We start from the raw sequence: 18,290 nt of genomic DNA, 5'->3' as shown, positions 1-18,290 counted from the left end.
CCTTCCACTTAAAAAGGATTTTGATACATTTTTATCACGCCAAACTCCAGAGTTTTCATTAGGGTTCACTCTATGTGTTGTACTTTCTATGGACTTGACACTAACGACATTTTTCCACCATTACAATGTCATACAATCTCACTGCCCTTAATTGCCCTGTGCCCCACCTGGTCACCCCTCCTTTCCCCCAAGCCTTTGGCAACCACTGATCTTTCCACTGTCTCCATAGTTTTGCCTTTTTCCAGAACGTCATATGGTTGGAGTCCTATGGTATGTAGCCTTTTCCAGTTGGCTTCTTTCACTTAGCAATAGGTATAATAAAGTTCCTCCATGTCTTTTTGTGGCTTGAGAGCTCATTTCACCCATAGTCTTCCGCAAGTGGGCCTTGCCTGCTGGTCTGTGCCTGGAGGTCTCCAGATGGGAATAGCAATTTCTTTTCGGTGCCTGGCATCGCTTCCAAATGGCAGCTCCACATCATCTTCTCAGTCTTCCTCTTCTGTGTACCTGTCAACCCCAAACACAGGTAGCCATAGCAGATTTAGGAGCTTTCCCAAGATAGGAGATGGGAAAATGTTCAGATTCAGTATTCTGTGTTCCTGAAATCCAACACCCTGGCCCCCCCGGATTCCCATTGGAATGATTCAGTCACGTGCAGTGTGGTGACAGGTTTGATAGTGTGGGAGGACTGCCATCTAAGAACTGAGCTGGAACAGGCATGTGCCTTTGTGACACCCTGGGTCTGAGTGTTTCCAGCCTGAAGAGCTCTGTTTGGCCTTTAAGTAGTTTTTCTAAAAACGTAGGAATGGATCACCTTCTATCCAAAGACAGTCTCGGCCGTATTACTAAATGGAGGAGAAGCAGGACATAGCCAAGTGTGACTTCTTAAGAGACAGGCTGCACGCCCATTGCCTCTTGCTCTCCGTGGGTGACACCAGCCCTCTCTTCTGGAACAGCCCTTTATTCTCTCCCCGTGTCCTTAGCGGCAGCTTGCAGCCCCATAGCAACTTGAGCTCATTGCCCAGCTGTCTTGTCCACATTCTTGACCTGCCTGATCCCTCCTATCTTCTGCTTGATGTGCCTCTGAATGTGTGTGCCCAGCAGCTCCCTCAGCACTGACCTGAGGGCTTGCACGCGGTGCTCCTGGTGATGCAGGTGCTGCTATGGGGGGCTGGGGACCTAGAGGGGTCCCACTGCTGTGAATCAGTGCAGGGAGCATGAGGATGGTGGCCGTCTACTCAATGCAACCAGAACCTTTGGGACATCCGTTGTGCTGTGGCTAAGAAGGCTGTCCTCGCCATCTCTGAGAACTGCCTTAGCTCTCCCTTATTGTCAAGTACCTTCTTAGGATACCAACCTCTGCTTTTTCTCTTGTCACTTTGGCATTGTTCATGACCAGCTGTGCATGTTTAGCGTTCATCCGCAGAAACGCAGAGCAAAGTGTTATTGTTTCCAGAAAGCTCTGCCTCTGGGGATTTTTGCTTACATTTCTCCCCCCACCCTTTTAATCCTTGTGGTTTTGAATAAGTTGGTGATGTGTTAGGTTTACATGCAATTTTCAGGCATAAGGAGTGAAAGATGCCCCGGAAGAGACATTTACATTAAATTTTTTTCAAAGAGGGATCAGCTGATCAGATGTGCTCAGAAACCTTAGCCACGTCTGAGGTTGTGTTACGGATCCTTGAGTTGATGTGATAAGCCCTGGCACCATCGCGCTGGCTTTTTCTGTTCAGCCCCATTTTACAGGTGTGGGGAAGAAGGGTCAGGAGGGTGAGTTACCTCGCTCCAGCTCACACAGGTTTTAAGTGGCAGGAATGCAATTGAACCTGGGTCTGTCTCTCTCCAGCCTCCCTTGCCAGAGATGATCACTTATGAAAATGAATCGCTACATGTCAGGTTTTAGGAGGGGCAGAGGTTTGGGGGTGGCGGAGGCCTGCCCTGCATAGCCCTTCAGCGGAGGAACAATTGACACGGGGTGGGGGGCAGGGCGGGGAACGGGGTTCAGATCTGGGAAGGCACCTCCCTGGCTGGGCTCGGTGCTGTCCTGCTGCTTTCCCACACAGCTCCTTTCGTTAGCATCTCAGTGGCCACCCCTGACCTCTCAGCCCGGGCACCCCCTCACCTAAATGCTGGCCCTCAACACCCGAGTCTGCGTCCCAGCGGCTCCCACCCACGATTGTGCCCACCTGCTGCTGCTTGATAGGCGTGCCCTTGACACCTGCACCTGGTGGAATGCTCTAGCTCCTCAGCCTCGGGAACGGCGGGAGCTGCATGTATGCAGTCTGCTCTTTGAGGTCTGGAGTAGCCACGACCCAAGTAAGAAGAGAATTATATTGCCCTACTGTCGCCTGGTCTAAGGCACGTTGTCTCTTACCAGGTGATTTCTGCCACCTTCTACATGACTCTGTTCACCCCCATTCCTCGCACAGCCCAGGGTGATCCTTTCTAAGAGGTGAATCAGATCACGCCACCACTCTGCTCAAACTCGGCTTTTCTCTCACTCAGGGGACAAGTCAGTCTTTACAGGGTCCCCACCCCAAGCCCACTACAGTGACCCCCGACTCCTTGCAGCTTCTCAGATACACCTGGGCACTTGCTTGTCCCCCTTGAAGTCTTCCTCCAGACATCCGACCTGGTTTCCCTCACTCTCTCACCCTAGGTAAAATTCTAGCCTTGCTATTCCCTGTCCCTCTCCTCTGCCTATTTTTTCTCTAAAGTATTTATCACCATTTGCTATGTGGTATGTGGTCCTTACGTGCTTATTGTCTGTCTTTCCCTACCAGGGTTTGATCTCCACAAGGACAGGTATTTTTGTCAGTTGTCTGTTCTTTCTCTCTGGCATCTAGAAAGTGCTTGGCAGGTAGTAGGTATGCAGTCAGTAGATGTCACATGGATCTGCCTGGTGCTCTTAGCGTTTGCTGTAGATGTGCCTAGTTCTAGAATAATCTCACGAGACCAGTAACGTGAATCTTCCTATCTATGAGTTGGTATTCATTTTCTATTGTTGATGGTTAGGACAGCAGCTGTGCCCTGGGCTGCTCTGACATGAGACGGTGTGGCAAGTAATTTGCTCAGTGATAATAGCAAGATAATGCCAAATCAAGCAAGTGAACTATCGACAAATTAAAACATAGTTTATGGTGTTTATAAAATAATGTCAGTGTTGCTCACCCTTATCACATCATGTTTTCTTGCCCGAGAGGAATGGGATGGCGCTCTGTGTGGGGTGCTAGGTGGATGTGGGTGGTGACAGTGCTTGGGTGCTCTGGGTGCTGCAGAGATGAACTTCAGCTGTGGGGTGTGTGGGATAAAGGGAGGTACAGACTTGCTCTTCTGGGCGGCAAGAATAGCATCCTCTGTGGACATTATCTTAACCATCCCTTTACCATAGGATAAAGTTTGGTTAGGCGGTTTCATTTTTTTTTTTAAAGATTTTTTATTTATTTATTTGAGAGAGAGAGAATGAGAGAGAGCAAGCACATGAGAGGGGGGAGGGTCAGAGGGAGAAGCAGACTCCCTGCCTAGCAGGGAGCCCGATGCGGGACTCGATCCAGGGACTCCAGGATCATGACCTGAGCCGAAGGCAGTCGCTTAACCAACTGAGCCACCCAGGCGCCCTTCTTTTTTTTTTTTTTAAGAGAAGAGTTTGGGAGATATTACTGTTTGGCTCGGAGCCAGCTTCAACCCTTGAAGCTTATTTAAATTTTAAAATAAGTGGGTATTAGGGAAAGACTGGTAACATGGGATCACACCATTTACCAAGGGTGTTGGAGCTGGGATGACCTACACGTGTTTCCCCCATTTTGGTTCCACGGGAGGCCATCCTCTTCCAGCCCCTCTGAATGCCTGGCCACCCAGGCAGGTGTGAGGTGGTCCCCAAGCCCGTGTTACCCGTTAGGCTCGGCTCCATTCTTCCTGCTCAGCTTCCCAGCTTTTGAGGCCCCATGTGCTTTGTTCTTCACTTCCTGGCCTCCCAGGTTCCCTCCTCGGGCTTGATTTGAGAGTATGCCCTCCAGCCTGCACCATCTACCACCACAGATGCCTTTCCTAGTTTATTTCATTGTTTTGCTGGAACACTTCTTCCCCAGATGGGAGGCCAATCTATTAAGATGTAAAACCTGATGTGTCTTGAAATGTCTGTGGTGTTTCTCTGACTCTTCATTGGCAGTTTGTGGGCAGGGAGGCATCCAGTTTAGAAATCATTTCCCCACGGGATTTTGGAATTACTGCTCCCTTGCCTGATGACGCAGATTCTCTCCCTGCCCCTGTGTGACCTGTTTCCTTTCTGAAAGCTTCCAGGATCTCCTCTTTGTCCCCAATGTCTTGAAATTCCACAGCGATGTGCCGAAGGGCAGACTAGGCTCCTTTTTTAAGTGGAAAAGATTTCTTGCAGTTTCCAGGGCTGATTTAAACATGTAATATTATAATATTTAAATTTGTGCCACTTAAAACCAAGCATAACTCTTGATGCTTATGGTTTTTCCAGTTATAAAATCAAATCGAAATTGCAAATTAGCCAGAAAGCACCCAGCCAATGGAATTCAAGCACACAACATGAATTTAGTGTGATGGCTAAGTCACTCCTTTCGAGGTTAGGAAGGAGGCCCAGCCCTGCCCCTGCACGTCCTGTAAGAGACGTCTTCTGGCTTCACCTGGTGGGCATAAGTCACCAAGGTATGAATCTAACAGGTACTATATCTATTCGGTATTACTCATTAGCCCATGACAGTTAAAGGAATTCTGCCTGATGCCCACGTGTAGACACAGAGTCGAGTTAAAGGTTAAAGGATGCCCATCCAGACGATTCTTAGAATAAATATGCTTGCTTACGGAAATTTTTGGGATTGTCATTCAAATGAAAACATGGAATGTAAATATTTTCATAGGGAACCCACAGAATCCCTCGACTTCAGCTCCCCTCTGTTCTTCCTAAGCCAGTGTCCCCTGCATACTTACAGCAGGGGGAGTGCTCAGAAGTGCTGGCTGTGGGAATGGGCCCTTGCCCACCCCTGCCCCTGCCGCCCGCGTGTCCTGCCCCACGTGTGTCCGTCCGTGGCTGCCAGGGTCACAGGGTCTGATCGTGTCCCGCCCCGCGTGTGTCCGTCCGTGGCTGCCAGGGTCACAGGGTCTGATCGTGTCTCGCCCCGCGTGTGTCCGTCCGTGGCTGCCAGGGTCACAGGGTCTGATCGTGTCCCGCCCCGCGTGTGTCCGTCCGTGGCTGCCAGGGTCACAGGCTCTGATCGTGTCCCGCCCCGCGTGTGTCCGTCCGTGGCTGCCAGGGTCACAGGCTCTGATCACAGCCCTATTGGAGCTGTGGACTTGCTGAGAACCATGAGCCTCTGGCACATTCAGGGAGCCATTAGACTGTGGGTCACAGAGCTGGAAAACAACAATCCATGTTCAAGCTGTTTTATCTCGAGCATTCCTGCCCCCATCACTGCTGTGGAGAGAAGTGAGCATTTGTATTTTTTTTTTTTTTAATACAAACACACTTGACAGGGTTCATGGTGTAAATTTTCTGGCAGGTTAGAAGTGTGTGTGCATATGGTATGTGAGTGTGTGTGCACATGAGAGTGCGTGAGCATGTGAGTGCATGCATGTGAGAGTGTGTGAGCATGTGAGTGTGTGCATGTGAGTGTGTGCACATGTGAGAGAGTGTGTGAGCTTGTGAGACTATGGGTGTGGGTGTATGTGAGTGTGTGCATGTGAGTGTGTGCATATGTGAGTGAGTGCATGAGTGTAGGTGCACGAGTGTGCGCGTGAGTGTGTGTATGCACATGGGACGCATATATGTATGTGTGCGAGTGTGTGCACACGTGAGAGTGTGTGTGTTTCCACAGGCTGGCCGTGCTTTGGGAGCCCGTGTGGGTGGCCCGAGTGCATCCTCATCCCCGGGCCTGTTGTGTGCTCCCAGCTGAGGCGGCCGCCTCCAGGCTACAGCTTCTGCCTGCACAGGGCTGGGCCTGCAGTGTGTCCCTTTATGGTGGCGCCGTGGGGGTCCTGCGGCTCCCACATCTGCTCACGGGCTGGGAGCTGGGGCTTATCTCTGATAAGCAAATGGCTTATCTCTGAACTGCTTGTTGGTTGTGAACTGCCCTCCAGGTCCCAGATGTGCTCCTTATTACTGCATTTTCCTCCAACACCTCTCGGGCTCGAAACCTGGATTTTCTCTTACCTTTTCCTTCTCCCTCATCTGCCACCCAGCTCAGCTCCAAATGCCATCTGTTTTCCCTCCCTGTTAATCGTGGTTTAAGATCTTTTTGTTCTTGCCACAACTCATTCAAGCCCGGTTAGCTCACGCTGGGCTGAGTGTGTGTTTCTCAGCAGCCTCCTCATCTCCCCACCTCCTCCCCTTTGCCCTCAGCCCTGCAGCCGGGTGGGCTCCCCTTCAGGCATTTCCCACCCTTGCTCTGGAGCCCTCCATGGACTAGTCTCTGCAGGATGAGGAAAAAACTGCAGCCTGCAGGGTGATGGATTTTGTTTGTCCTTTACAGGATTTTAAGGAATTGTTAACCAACTTTTAAAATATTGTGATAGTTTTATATTAAAAATCTGTATTTTCAACTTCTCCTGAAAAGTTAGAAAATCTGGCGGCACGAAGCACGCATTCCTAAAAGGAAGGTCACAATTGGCAGGAGTGGAGTGTTCTTTGCTGTCTTTCTTCAGGGCATGTTTTCTCCAGTTTGCCATGCTCCCCACTACTCCTTATAGCGCCCCTAGGCTACCTTAGTGCTCATTTCTGTTACCTGTCTGCTTGCCATCAGGCATTAAAACTGGCAGCACAGAGCTGGGTGACTTCCAGGCCAAGGACCTCTTTACAAGCCGTGTTTACAACTCACATTGTATTTTTGTCTCCTGTGTACCATTTTGCCTTTTGTGGGTGATCTCCCTCCCCCTCTAATCCTGTCCAAATCCTGCCACTCCTCAAAGCTAGCTTATGCATTCCTTGGTGAAACCCTCCCAGGCAGCCCTCGGTGGAAGGTTTCCCTCTCCTTAATTTCTCAAGCACTTGGGGTTTGTCTTTCTCTTTTGGTGCCATGTTATTTTGTTTTGAGCTTAGACTGACAGTCCCACCTGGGCAGAGTCTCACAATGCCTGACCCACAATGCCTTGCATATAGTGGATTCTCAACAGATGTATGACCAGGAAGATGCATGGTCATGATCAAGGGGCTTGTTCTGTGGGTACCAACAGGAAGGCCTCTGACTAAAAGGGAGATATGTTAGCTGGTGACTTAGCCCAGGGACCCTCAAGAGATGATTTCACTTACTGTCACCAGAACCACTATTTCACTTGGACAAGGGACCCTGAAGATATTGTTTCACTTAGTGTCACCATAACCACTGATCTATTTTTAATGTGGGGAAATCCTCAAACGCAACTAAACTCTGGGACATCAGAGTGAGCTGTAGCTGTGGTTACTCCTTTGTCAACGATGTGATCTATCACTAAAGTTATTTATTCAGTGACACTGCTCCATACATTTAAAAGCGCTAAACAGTACTTCAATCGAATGTAGAATATTTCTGCACTCCTCATTAGATATTTTAAATACCAAATATACATAGGATTCTCTACTTGATACTAGATCAGTCTTTGCTCCCCAGGACTCTCCCATGTGTACCTCCATGACCCATGTCTCTATGTCGTTGTGCCCCATGGTTTGGTTTTGGCATCACCGACCTTCAGAACACACCCTTACTCCACCCTCCTGGCATGCATGCTGAGCTCGGACTCCTCCTAGCTATTGACAGGTCAGGGTGGGGGTAATGAGAAGCATCATAGGTTGGTAGAAAGTGTGCATGCCCAATGATTGTTATAATTACTCAGTTGGTGAAGACAGTTCGCACCAGGAAAGCCAAGCCTAGGTTCTCCCTGCCACGTACCCTTGGTAATGGTAGTGACCTTGTGATGCGGGGCATTTTCTTTACTCCTGTCAAGCTCCTTTGAGAGGGAAGGAGGCTTTGCTTCCCAATGTCTGGGCCAGGGGGTAAGTGGACTCTAGGGCAGTCCTGTCCAATGGAATGAAAGGGTCTACATCTGTGCAGGAGCCACAGGCCACATGTGGCCCCTGGGCACTAAAATGTGGCTGATGTGACTGAGGAACTGAATTTTTAATTGTATTTCATTTAGTGAATTTTAATGAAAATACCACATGTGGTTGCCATATTGGACAGCCCAGATCTCGAGGGTTGGAGAAAATGGGTCAAATGTAGCATCTGAGGAAAAGCTGAGTGCATTCCTAATGAGAGTATTGCAGACGCCTCCCGCGTGGGTGGGACTCTGCGTTGCTGCACAAGTAAGGGCCCATTTGACCGAATTTGGCAGGGCATCAAAGCTGAATAATGTTTGCAGGGAAACGCATTGCTGTACTGTTCTGAGGAGAGCATTATTTACTTATTCTTTCATTTCCTTTAAGAATAGCAGACATTGAGCTTCCCTTAGCTGTGACTCCTTGAGCAGGTTCTATATCCTGCTTCCTGTGCTCGAGGACATTGAACCTTAACTTAAATATAGACTTTGTGTTCACACCTAATATTAATGCCAAACCCAAACGACTGTTTTGGGGAAGGAGTGGAGAAACTGAGGAGGATTCTGTGTAGATCGTTAGATAGGAACCTGTGGGCTTATTTCTTTCACTTAGCTTTTCTTGGGTAGAATCAGCTGAAACTGGCTGTGGGTATTTTGGCCTTATATGGTAGTTTTTAAAGCTACACTGTGCTGTGGATGTAACCGAAATAATCTCTAACCACATTTACCAGAACATAACCCAGTGTGCGCTGGGCTCTGCTCCGAGGGGCCGATGGCCATTGGTTCAGCGTTCATTGGCCTGGGGAGGTTCCCTGTGGGCTCCGTCCACATTGGGGTTCCCCGGCTGTGGTCTGTGTTTGTGGGCTGCTGGCTGTTTCAGAATCTAGTGAGATTCTCTGTTGGTGTTTCAGTCCCCACCTGTCCTGTCACTGTGTAAAGTCTAGTAGACCCTTGAGAGCTGTACTACCATCTGTTTGTGGCTTCCTAAATGACTCCTTTCAGCCGGGATTTCACATACACACAAAAATAGGAAGTGGGGCACGGGCAGCTCAGAGTGACAGAGTGCCAGCATGGTGGGGGCGGGGGGGAAAGTGGTGGCGGCCAGGGAGGCTGATAGCCATGGATGGAGGGAAGCAGCATGCACATCCAGCGTGGTCTTTCCCAGCGTCCTGACCACAGAGTGCAGCCTTGGGATCCTCCCAGCATCCTCAGCCTGGATAGAGGCCACATCTTTACCTACCTCCGTTTCCAGCCCCCTCCCCTTCCAGGAGGATGGGTGAGGGGTATGGTGGAAAGTTCCAAACTTCTAATCATGGTTTGGTCTTTCTTGTGACCAGCCCCCATCCAGGAGCCCACCAAGAGTCACCTCATTAGGACTCAAGATGTTCCTACCAGCCAGGAAATTCTAAGGGATTTAGGAGCTCTATGTCAGGAACTGAGATCAGACACTAAATGTTAGAACAAATGTTGGCACCCCCATTCATAAGGGTTTTAGGAGCGCTGTGCCAGGAACCAGGGGTCGAGACCAGTATATACATTTATCATTTCACAGCAGTGGATCATATTCCTTAGTTTCCTCCAAACGCTTGGGTCATCTTTTGTATTGGAATAGAAAAAAAAAGAATGGTTGAGCACTATTAGTAAATGCATTTTACTAGAAAGGAGATACTCAGGAAGTGAGCCTTGCTCTTGAAGACCAGGTGATGCAGCCAGCACCAGGTGGCTAAGCCCAGATGTCCTTCCTAAAGGTCTCTCTCTAGCTTCTGTGGACATATCCCTGTGACAGGGAGGAGCTGGGGAGGAGGTGACTCCTACTGGGAAGGTGACACGCAAAATTGCAGCACTTTCCTAAATGCGATTATATTTCAGTGTTCTCAGAATGGCGCAGATCAGACAACAGAAATACGAGGTAGCAAAGACCTACTCTGGGGTGGAAGTACAGATTCCAAATTGGGGACGTCTTTCACCACATTCCAGCTGGACTTTCTTGCCCTCTGTTCTGGATTGGATGTCTTTGGTTGCAGGAATATTACACTTCACTCACGTTGGCTGAAATAGGAATAGGGATTTATTTAAAGGTAGGCGGGCTTCAGAGGTGGTTTGACTCAGTGACTCAGTGACTTGTCCAGGACGCTGGGTTCTTCTTTCTCCTCGCTCTGCCCACCATGAATCAGGATCACTCCCTTTGTAGTTGCAGGATGGCTGCCAGTAATTTATGGCTAAGAGCTTCCCCTTTCCACTTTCAGTTTAGAAGGAGCGAGCAGGGATGCTTCTTGTGGAAAGAGCATCTTTTCCCAGCACCCCCTCGGGTCTCCGTTGGATTTCTTGGGCTCTCTGCAGTCAGTAGTTGGGGCTGGGTGATCCTGACCCAAGCACCATGCCTCAGAAATCTGCGGAATCAGGTTCCCCCAGACCCAGAGCTGTGAAGGGAGATGCAGACCTGGAATAACGATCAGGTAGCCACCAAGCAAAGGGTAGATGTTGGGTAAGAAACTGCAACTCTCACTGCTCTTTCTGTAATCTGCTGAGTCCCATGCTAGCCTCATAATTGTAGTTTTCTACCAGAACGTAGGAAGTTGTCATCTTTGAAATCTTACTTTCTACTGCTTCGTGACTCTTAAATCTTCTTTGCTCCCTCTCCCCTCTCCCTTCCTTTTCCCCTCCTTCTTTCCACTTACCCCCTCCCTCCTTTTCTTCCGTTTTCTTCTGGCTTCTCCTTTCTCCCCTCTTTCTCTCTTTCTCCTACTTCCTCCCCTTCTCCTCCTTTCCCTCCTCTACCTTTTGGTCTCTCCTCCCCCCCAGTTGTTGACCTCCACCCTTCATGAATGATCTAGTCATTTATTTAAGCTAACTGAATTGGTTTGGTGCAGTGTAGTTGCTCACTAAATAGAATGCCTTTCTGTTTGCTCCGCCAGGAAGAAGAAATGCCGGAAGTAGAAATTGACATTGATGATCTTCTTGATGCAGACAGTGAAGAGGAGAGGGCTTCAAAATTACGGGTGAGCAGCTTTCAAAGTCTAGAACTTGCCAGTCTTGGGTGCTTGGATTGGCTTGAGTCTCCAGAACCTGGCATACGCTGATCCTGCCCTAGGGCGGTGTCAGCTCCAGGACTTGAGCCACGGCAGTTTGCTGAGAGGCAAGCAGTGGGGTGCTAGGTGTCCGTCCCCCTGCACTGCGTCTCTGATGGTAAAGCAGGTTTTGAATCTACCAGGTCAGTTCTCAAACCGCCTACCAGGTATGCGCTTCCGTAGCTACATCTTCTTGGAGGAAGAGCCGGTTCTGCTTCCAGAAATTCATTTGCCAGGAAAGGAAGCGATGCTCCACAGTTATGTGAGAGGAAGAGATGCTGAGCCAGACCCAGAGTACCCAAACCCAGGACTCTGGTCTCACGGTTGTGGATTATTGTCACCCATGGAATCAGTTTCTAGAGAAGATCGTTTACAACCTAATAAAAGACATATTATTAGAGTGTGCTCACCTGGTAGCCTTCTAGTACACCAGTGGATGTTGAGCTGTCTCCTGTTTCCTCAGTCCAGAGCAATACGACATTTATTTCCTTTCTCACAGGAGGTCCAATCTATCATTTTAAAATTTGCGTTTGGGAGTTTCTAAAACCAATTAGCTTCTGACCTGTCATTGTTCTTAATGTTCACTGATAATTACTGTTAATGGCTGTTGGTCATCACCAATGGCAAGTCATCTCTAAGGGCAATTAAAGGGCACATTTTAATGTATTAATGTGTTCAATGTGTTAATGATTACTTGTGTCCCTCATGTGGTGAACAGTCTCAGCTTAATGATTATTTCTTGTTTGTAAATTTAGTTGGGACATGATAGCATCTAGTTACAAAAGTTAAAAAACAATAAAGCAGGCGCCCGATCTGTACAAAATGTAATGACATATAAAAGGTTTTTTAAAATTGAGAACTTCAAAGGGGCTTTAGCTACTTAGGCCATCCGCTTTGGTTTCCAGGTGGGGACACCGAGGCCTGCAGAGGTGTGACAAGGTGGTTTGTGGTTGAATTGCAGCCAGGCCCCTGGCTTTCCATGTCAGGGGTGATTATTACCGTTTCCCACAGGCTGTCTCAACTTAAGCATATGCAGTTTATTATTAACCAGTTGATAGGCCAAAGGGAAGGCGCACGTGTGTTCTGAATTCATGCCTAGGAAGGTACAACTTTTGATATCTTCAAGATGACCCAATGGGTGCTGAAATAAAGTGCGATTCTAGATTGTTGATATGAAATCTGGATTTACCATGTGTAGAATAACACCATGAAGATAAAATGATTTTTAATTGATACTGAATTTTCAAATAATCAAACTTACCTTTTGTGTATTTCATTCTAGGAAGCTCTTGTAGACTGCTACAAACCAACAGAGGTAAAGAAATCGCTTTTCCTAAATGCCGTGTTTGAATTCATTTTTATTAAACCAATTTGTGTATTTTTAAAGCCAAACAACAATACATGGTTTGGTTATGTATATACTAAGTAGTGATTATTATCCATAAGTGAAATGCATGCTTGACTACTATTAACTTCCTTAAATGAATGCCTAAGCATACCTGGTTCAGGAAGACTTAAAACTAATGGAATTGGGTGTGTTGCTTGTCTTTTTTTTTTTTTTAATTCTTTATTTAAATTCAATTTAGTTAACATATACTGTATTACTAGTGTCAGGGGTAGAATTTGGTGATTCATCAGTTGCATATGACACCCATTACATCAAGTGCCCTCCTTAATGACCATCACCCAATTATCCCTAAAAGCCAAATTCAAAGGTAATTGTGAGAGGGTTTGGAATCATTTTAGTAAAAGTGTTAGATTTATAACTGGAGAATACATTCTTTTAGTATATAGATATGCATTTTTTAAGAAGCTTAAAGTGAAATCTGTCATTCAGAAGAATTGTCTTTATTGGAAGAAGAAATTTTATGCTTTGTGTATTTATCATCAAGTGGATAAATATTAGTATAAAAAACAGTGGGTATTAGTTTGATTAGACCAAAGCATTTAAGGTATATTCCAAAGAGTGAAAGCATGGTGTAGAAATTAAGGATTTGATCAGTCATGAAAAGATTGGTAAAGGAAGTTCTTTTCATTTGTTCCTGTGATAAGTCAGAGAAATTAGAAGATCCATCAGATGTTTTTTGCAACATCAAAGCAATGGTGGTAGGACTTCTGATTTTTTGAAGTGATATAATTACAAAGTGAGAGGAAAGCATACTTCCACAAGAGTGTGTAAGATTAAAATGAGTAGGGTGTTTTGTGATCATTTGGCTTGAGACCAATTACTTATTTGAGCCTTATTCTTATAGTCTCCAGTGTTCCTTTATGCTGATTGTGTCTTGCAGTCATAGAGATTTTTAATTCTAATTTTAAAATTATAAAGTTATTAAATATATTATTAAATTAATGTAGTATATACTCATAGTTTTGAAAGCCAAAAATACAACTAGGCTTATAAAGGAAAAGTAACATTGCCTTTCCTATTCTTCAGTCCCTCTTCCTAAAGGTATATATTTTATATTTATATTTTATATTCAAATAGTTTTATACATCAATACTTTTGGCTGTTTTCCTACTATTTACTCTTGTATTCCTAAATATGCAATTGCTATTTATTTATTTTTTTCATTTATTGGCTTAAAGGGAAATATGATAGCTCTCTCACTCTCCACATAATTCATTTCCCTCCATCCCCTTAATAAAGTTATTGACCAGAATTTTGTTGAATCAATGGTCAGGGTTTATAGTATTATTATTTAAACAGATATTTTTCACTGCTAAGCCAAACAGTGAAATATGACCATGTCTCCTTTTCTGTATAGCTCTTTGTTTTTCCTGGAATTGATAGTTTCTTGTCTTTTATTTTTGTCTATACCTATTGCTATTTTTTGTTGAACTCTCCAATATCTTTGTTAAACATGTAATATCTTTTCTGTATATTCAAACCTGTCATTACTATGCCCCCACCCCAGACTTTCCTCCTGGTGCCCCAATGCAACAATCTGGAGAAGTTATTCTCTGGGTCTATTGAGTAGCTACTGTAATAAGATTTTTGTTCACTGTTGTCCTGTTAGATACTTTGTTTCTTAAGTCCCAATCTTCCTCATTTTTGTGGGAGTACATCCTCCAGTAGCTTTTTGGGAAAAGATGCCTAGAAGGTAAATGTTTTGAATCTTTTTATGAATGAAAATGTATCTTGATTAATAGTTTTGATGATATAGAATTCTGGGATAAAATTTATTATTAAAACTCAATTTTAAGGCATTATCCTATTTTGTCATTTCTCATATTAAAGAGTCTGATGCCACTTCCATTCTCAGAGCTTTGTATGTGACCTATTTTTCCCCCTCAATTAACTTTAGGATTATTGCCACACTTTGAAATTTTACAGTGATATGCCTCAGTGTGGGTCCTTTTTTTATCATGTGCTGGGTACTTTGCAAACTCTTTTAGTCTGAAGATATATGTCTTTCAATTCTTAAAAAAATATTTGTTTATTATGATTTTTTATCAGTTTCTTCCTCAGTATTCTATAATACTGGCTCTCCTGTTACTTAGATGTTACATCTTTTAGATGGAGCCTCTGATTTCTTATCTTTTTCCTTTTGTTGTCCCTCTCCTGAAAGAATTCTGACTTTATTTTCTAGCCCTTTTATTGATATTTTAAATTTCATCTGTTTTTTTTTTTAATAGTTAAGAGCACCTTCTTGTTCTCTGTTCACTATTTTGCTTTACTATTTCTTCTTGTTTCATGGACACATTTTATAATTTTTTTTCTCTTTGAGGATATTAATCAAATGTTTAATTTCTTTGTTTTGTTTTTAAGATTTTTCTGCTCTCTGCATTGTCTCTGTTTTCTCTGAATCTCACTTTTTTTCTTTCTGTTTTCATCTGTCTTCGCTGATTTTTTTGCAGTGTGTCCATGAGTGTTAGGAGCCAGTAAACTGATTGAATCTGTGTAACGTGAGCACATCTTGTCTATTGGTGGGGCTCACCATGGATGACCAGGTTGCAAACTAAATTTTTTTTTTAGTGGGGTGTGTGTGTGTGTGTGTGTGTGTGTGTGTGTAGGAAGTGGTCCCCACTCAAAATGTTGCTATTTGGACATCTTTTTATGAAAAGATTTGGGTTTTGTTTTTGTTTTCTTAAGAGTTTGACTATCTAAACTCCTTGAGGAGTTAATAGTTTGATTAGAGGCTTTCTGGAAACAAGGACAGGATGGAGGCAAGAGACCTCACCATTAGGTTTTTTGGGAAAAGAACTTATTTATAGTTATCTGGGGGAATTAATATAAGAGTTAAATTAATTAGGGGTGCCTGGGTGGCTCAGTTGGTTAAACAAATGCCTTTAGCTCAGGTCATGATCTCAGGGTCCAGGGATCGAGCCCTGTGTTGGGCTCTCTGCTAGGCGGGGAGTCTGCTTCTCCCTCTCCCTCTGTGCTCTCCCCCTCTCTCTCCAATAAATATATAAAATATTTTCAAAAAAGAGTTAAATTAGTTAGATATTTGGAGAGTTATATTGTTGTGAAAGGTTAAACAAGAATAGTAAAATAGTCAAGAAAGGTGATAGATTGTATCACTGAATTCACATGTGATGTGGGGGTAGGAGGCTTGCTGCTGAGAGTAGATCCAGACGGGTAGGTGTAGACATGCCATTTACTCACTTAATCATTCCCTTCTTCTTCGCTTCTCCTTCTAGTGGGACAGTTCATGTTCTGGTATTTAGGTAAGAAAGGTTCGACTTTCATGAGCCCTATTCTCTTCCAGTTGTTTCAGTATCTAGGAAGCAAAACATTCATACTTGTTAACAGCCATGCAGTTGAATGAAAATGGTGAGTCTTGCTTCCCCCAGAACAAAAGTATTCCTCATCTGGTTTTTATAAGGAGTTTTAAAAGATGAAAGATGTAATATTTGAATACTCTTTGGAGTTCCAAAGGAAGAAAGAAGGGAAGGTGTTTACATGTGAACATCTCTGTGTTCTGTAGCTCATGGTTTCTAGAAATGGAAATGGTGAAAAATGCTAAGGAATTTCAGTAGGTTCATTCATCCATTAAAGGGGTCATTTCAGAAAAGGTTGGCAGTGGGTTATGATGATAAAAATCATAGCTTATTATTTTCCCAAAGCTCTAGAGTTCACATCACTGTAACAAGCACTATCTTATTTAATCCTCACAATCATGACTTGAAGAAGAAAGTTAGGTTATCTTGTCTATGATCTCACAGCAGTAAGCAAAGGGAGGACTCAACCGCAAGTTTCAGACATCTCATCTTGTGCTCATTCTTTCCCCCCTGCCTGGCTTCCTAAGCTACTTGACTTAGAAAGACATTTAGGACATTAAAGGACTTTGTCCTATCTCAAATAAGTGCCTATCAATTAACGATGTTCTTTTTAGAGTAGTCCTCTCTGAAGGTGCTATTTTTTGATCAAAGGATTTTGCATACAATTTTATGTCACTTTGAAGTTACAAATGTAAAGAAGACATCTTTGCTGAATCAGGGACATTTATTTATAGTCTTGCTGAGGTGGGGGTGGGTGATGGGAAGAGTGGACTTTAAGACAAGAGTCTTTTTTAAAAAAAATTTATTTATTTATTTGAGAGAGAGAAAGAGAGAGTGTACATGTGAGTGGGGAAGGGGGAGAGGGAGAAAAATCCTCAAGCAGACTCCCTGATGAGCATGGAACCCCACCCAGGGCTTGATCCCAGGACCTTGAGATCATGACATGAGTCAAAATCAAGAGTCAGATGCTCAACTGACTGAGCCACCCAGGCACCATCTAAGACAAGAATTTTATGTGAGCACCAGCACTACGTATGTGTGACTTTCAGCGATTTTCTCAACCTCTCTGAGCCTCCATTTCCTCCTCTATAAAATGGAGGTAATAACCACCTCTCTGGGTTTTAGTAACAATTGTTTGCACTGATAATTTTAGAGATAGTAATAATAATAATAATAGCTAAATAATTACTAAGCACATGTCAGGGACCGATCTAAGTATATCACATACATTTACTTACTTCTTCTTCACAAAAAAACTGTGAGGTTGACACTATTGTTATCAGGAATTTGAGACATAGAAGGGCTATGTCATTTGTCTAAGGTGATATAATTAATAATTGGACAAGTCAGGATATGCACAAAAGCACATAGCATAAAGCTTGACACATGCTAGTCGAATCTGGTTCTGTATAAGGTAGTACTTCTCCATTCCATATTAAATATGCAAAATGCCCCAGTTTGCCAATGATGATATTCTTGAATTAGTCAATTTGAAGAGTGCACTTTAAAGAATTTGCTCATTTCACAGAAGTGAATGTTTTTTTGTGTTGTCAGATGATTTGGGTCCATGGTTTCATTTTATGTGGGACCCTGGCTAATCAGAAAAGAACTTGTATTTTCTCATTTTGACTCAGATTCCTAGCTGTGGACTCCTGATGCGCAAATCTTTTCTGACTTGGACCTTTCAAAACATAGCAATATAATTGTGGTCACCACACTAATGTATTTGTGGTTGATTAGTAAGAATGGTGTTTTAATTTTTTCCCCTGGAGTAAATGACATTTCTGATGTAGCTGATATTAAAATAGAGCTGATTTAAATGTAGAAAAATAATGTTTCTATATAATGCAAGAAGAAAAGGAGTAATTTAATTTTGGCTGATATTTGGATTTGAATGATCAGGAGTGGCAGCCTGGTGGACATTATAGAAATCTGAGGTGAGGTGTTGGAGCCAGCTAGCCAGGCTAGGGAGAAGCTTCTTTTCCTATTTCTCATTACTTTGCATGGTTTTCAAATCTTAGGGTCACATAGGAGCACTCCCATTGTACTGATGTGGTGGACAGAAAATGCATTTAATATGGGCTTGAGGGCATCTGTCTTACCATCTGTTAGGGGAGTTGTCAGTCTGGTCAATGGACTCATAGAAATCACTTTTTATAGTTGATGATGGCTGTGCCATTGTTCTCTGATAAACATCATATTTTTTTCCTGTGCATTTAGCAATCAGAGCCTGTAGGTTGATATGCATCAGGGTTTTATGCAGGATGACTAAATCTGTGAGTAGGTGGTGAGAGGCATTTCTGGATCCCAGTAATCTGTCGGGTCACAGAAATGTCACAGACACACGATGGTGCAGGAAATGGATGTCGGATCGTGGTTTGCAATAGAAATTGACCAGTGGTTTTGAAAAGGCAGGATTGCTCTGTTCTCCCCGTGATGATGGTAGGAAGGCAGGATCTCCTTCTTTCGCCA

The 18,290-nt window shown here is 44.2% G+C and overlaps 1 protein-coding gene across 1 annotated transcript in view; it reads left to right on the top strand.

Moving 5' to 3' along the window:
- The window catches only part of PPP1R14C (protein phosphatase 1 regulatory inhibitor subunit 14C), an 82,410-nt gene that overhangs the window by 44,288 nt on the left and 19,832 nt on the right, over positions 1-18,290 (top strand). Inside the window, exons 2-3 of the mRNA XM_036075018.2 lie at positions 10,944-11,027; positions 12,379-12,411. Of these exons, the coding sequence (XP_035930911.1) occupies positions 10,944-11,027; positions 12,379-12,411 (117 nt within the window). The remainder of the gene's footprint in view (positions 1-10,943; positions 11,028-12,378; positions 12,412-18,290) is intronic.

Source organism: Halichoerus grypus, chromosome 9, assembly GCF_964656455.1.
Source record: "Halichoerus grypus chromosome 9, mHalGry1.hap1.1, whole genome shotgun sequence".
Classification (NCBI taxonomy): Eukaryota; Metazoa; Chordata; class Mammalia; order Carnivora; family Phocidae; genus Halichoerus; species Halichoerus grypus.
The sequence above is the reverse complement of the archived record's forward strand: the minus strand, read 5'-3'. Positions and strand labels throughout refer to the sequence as shown.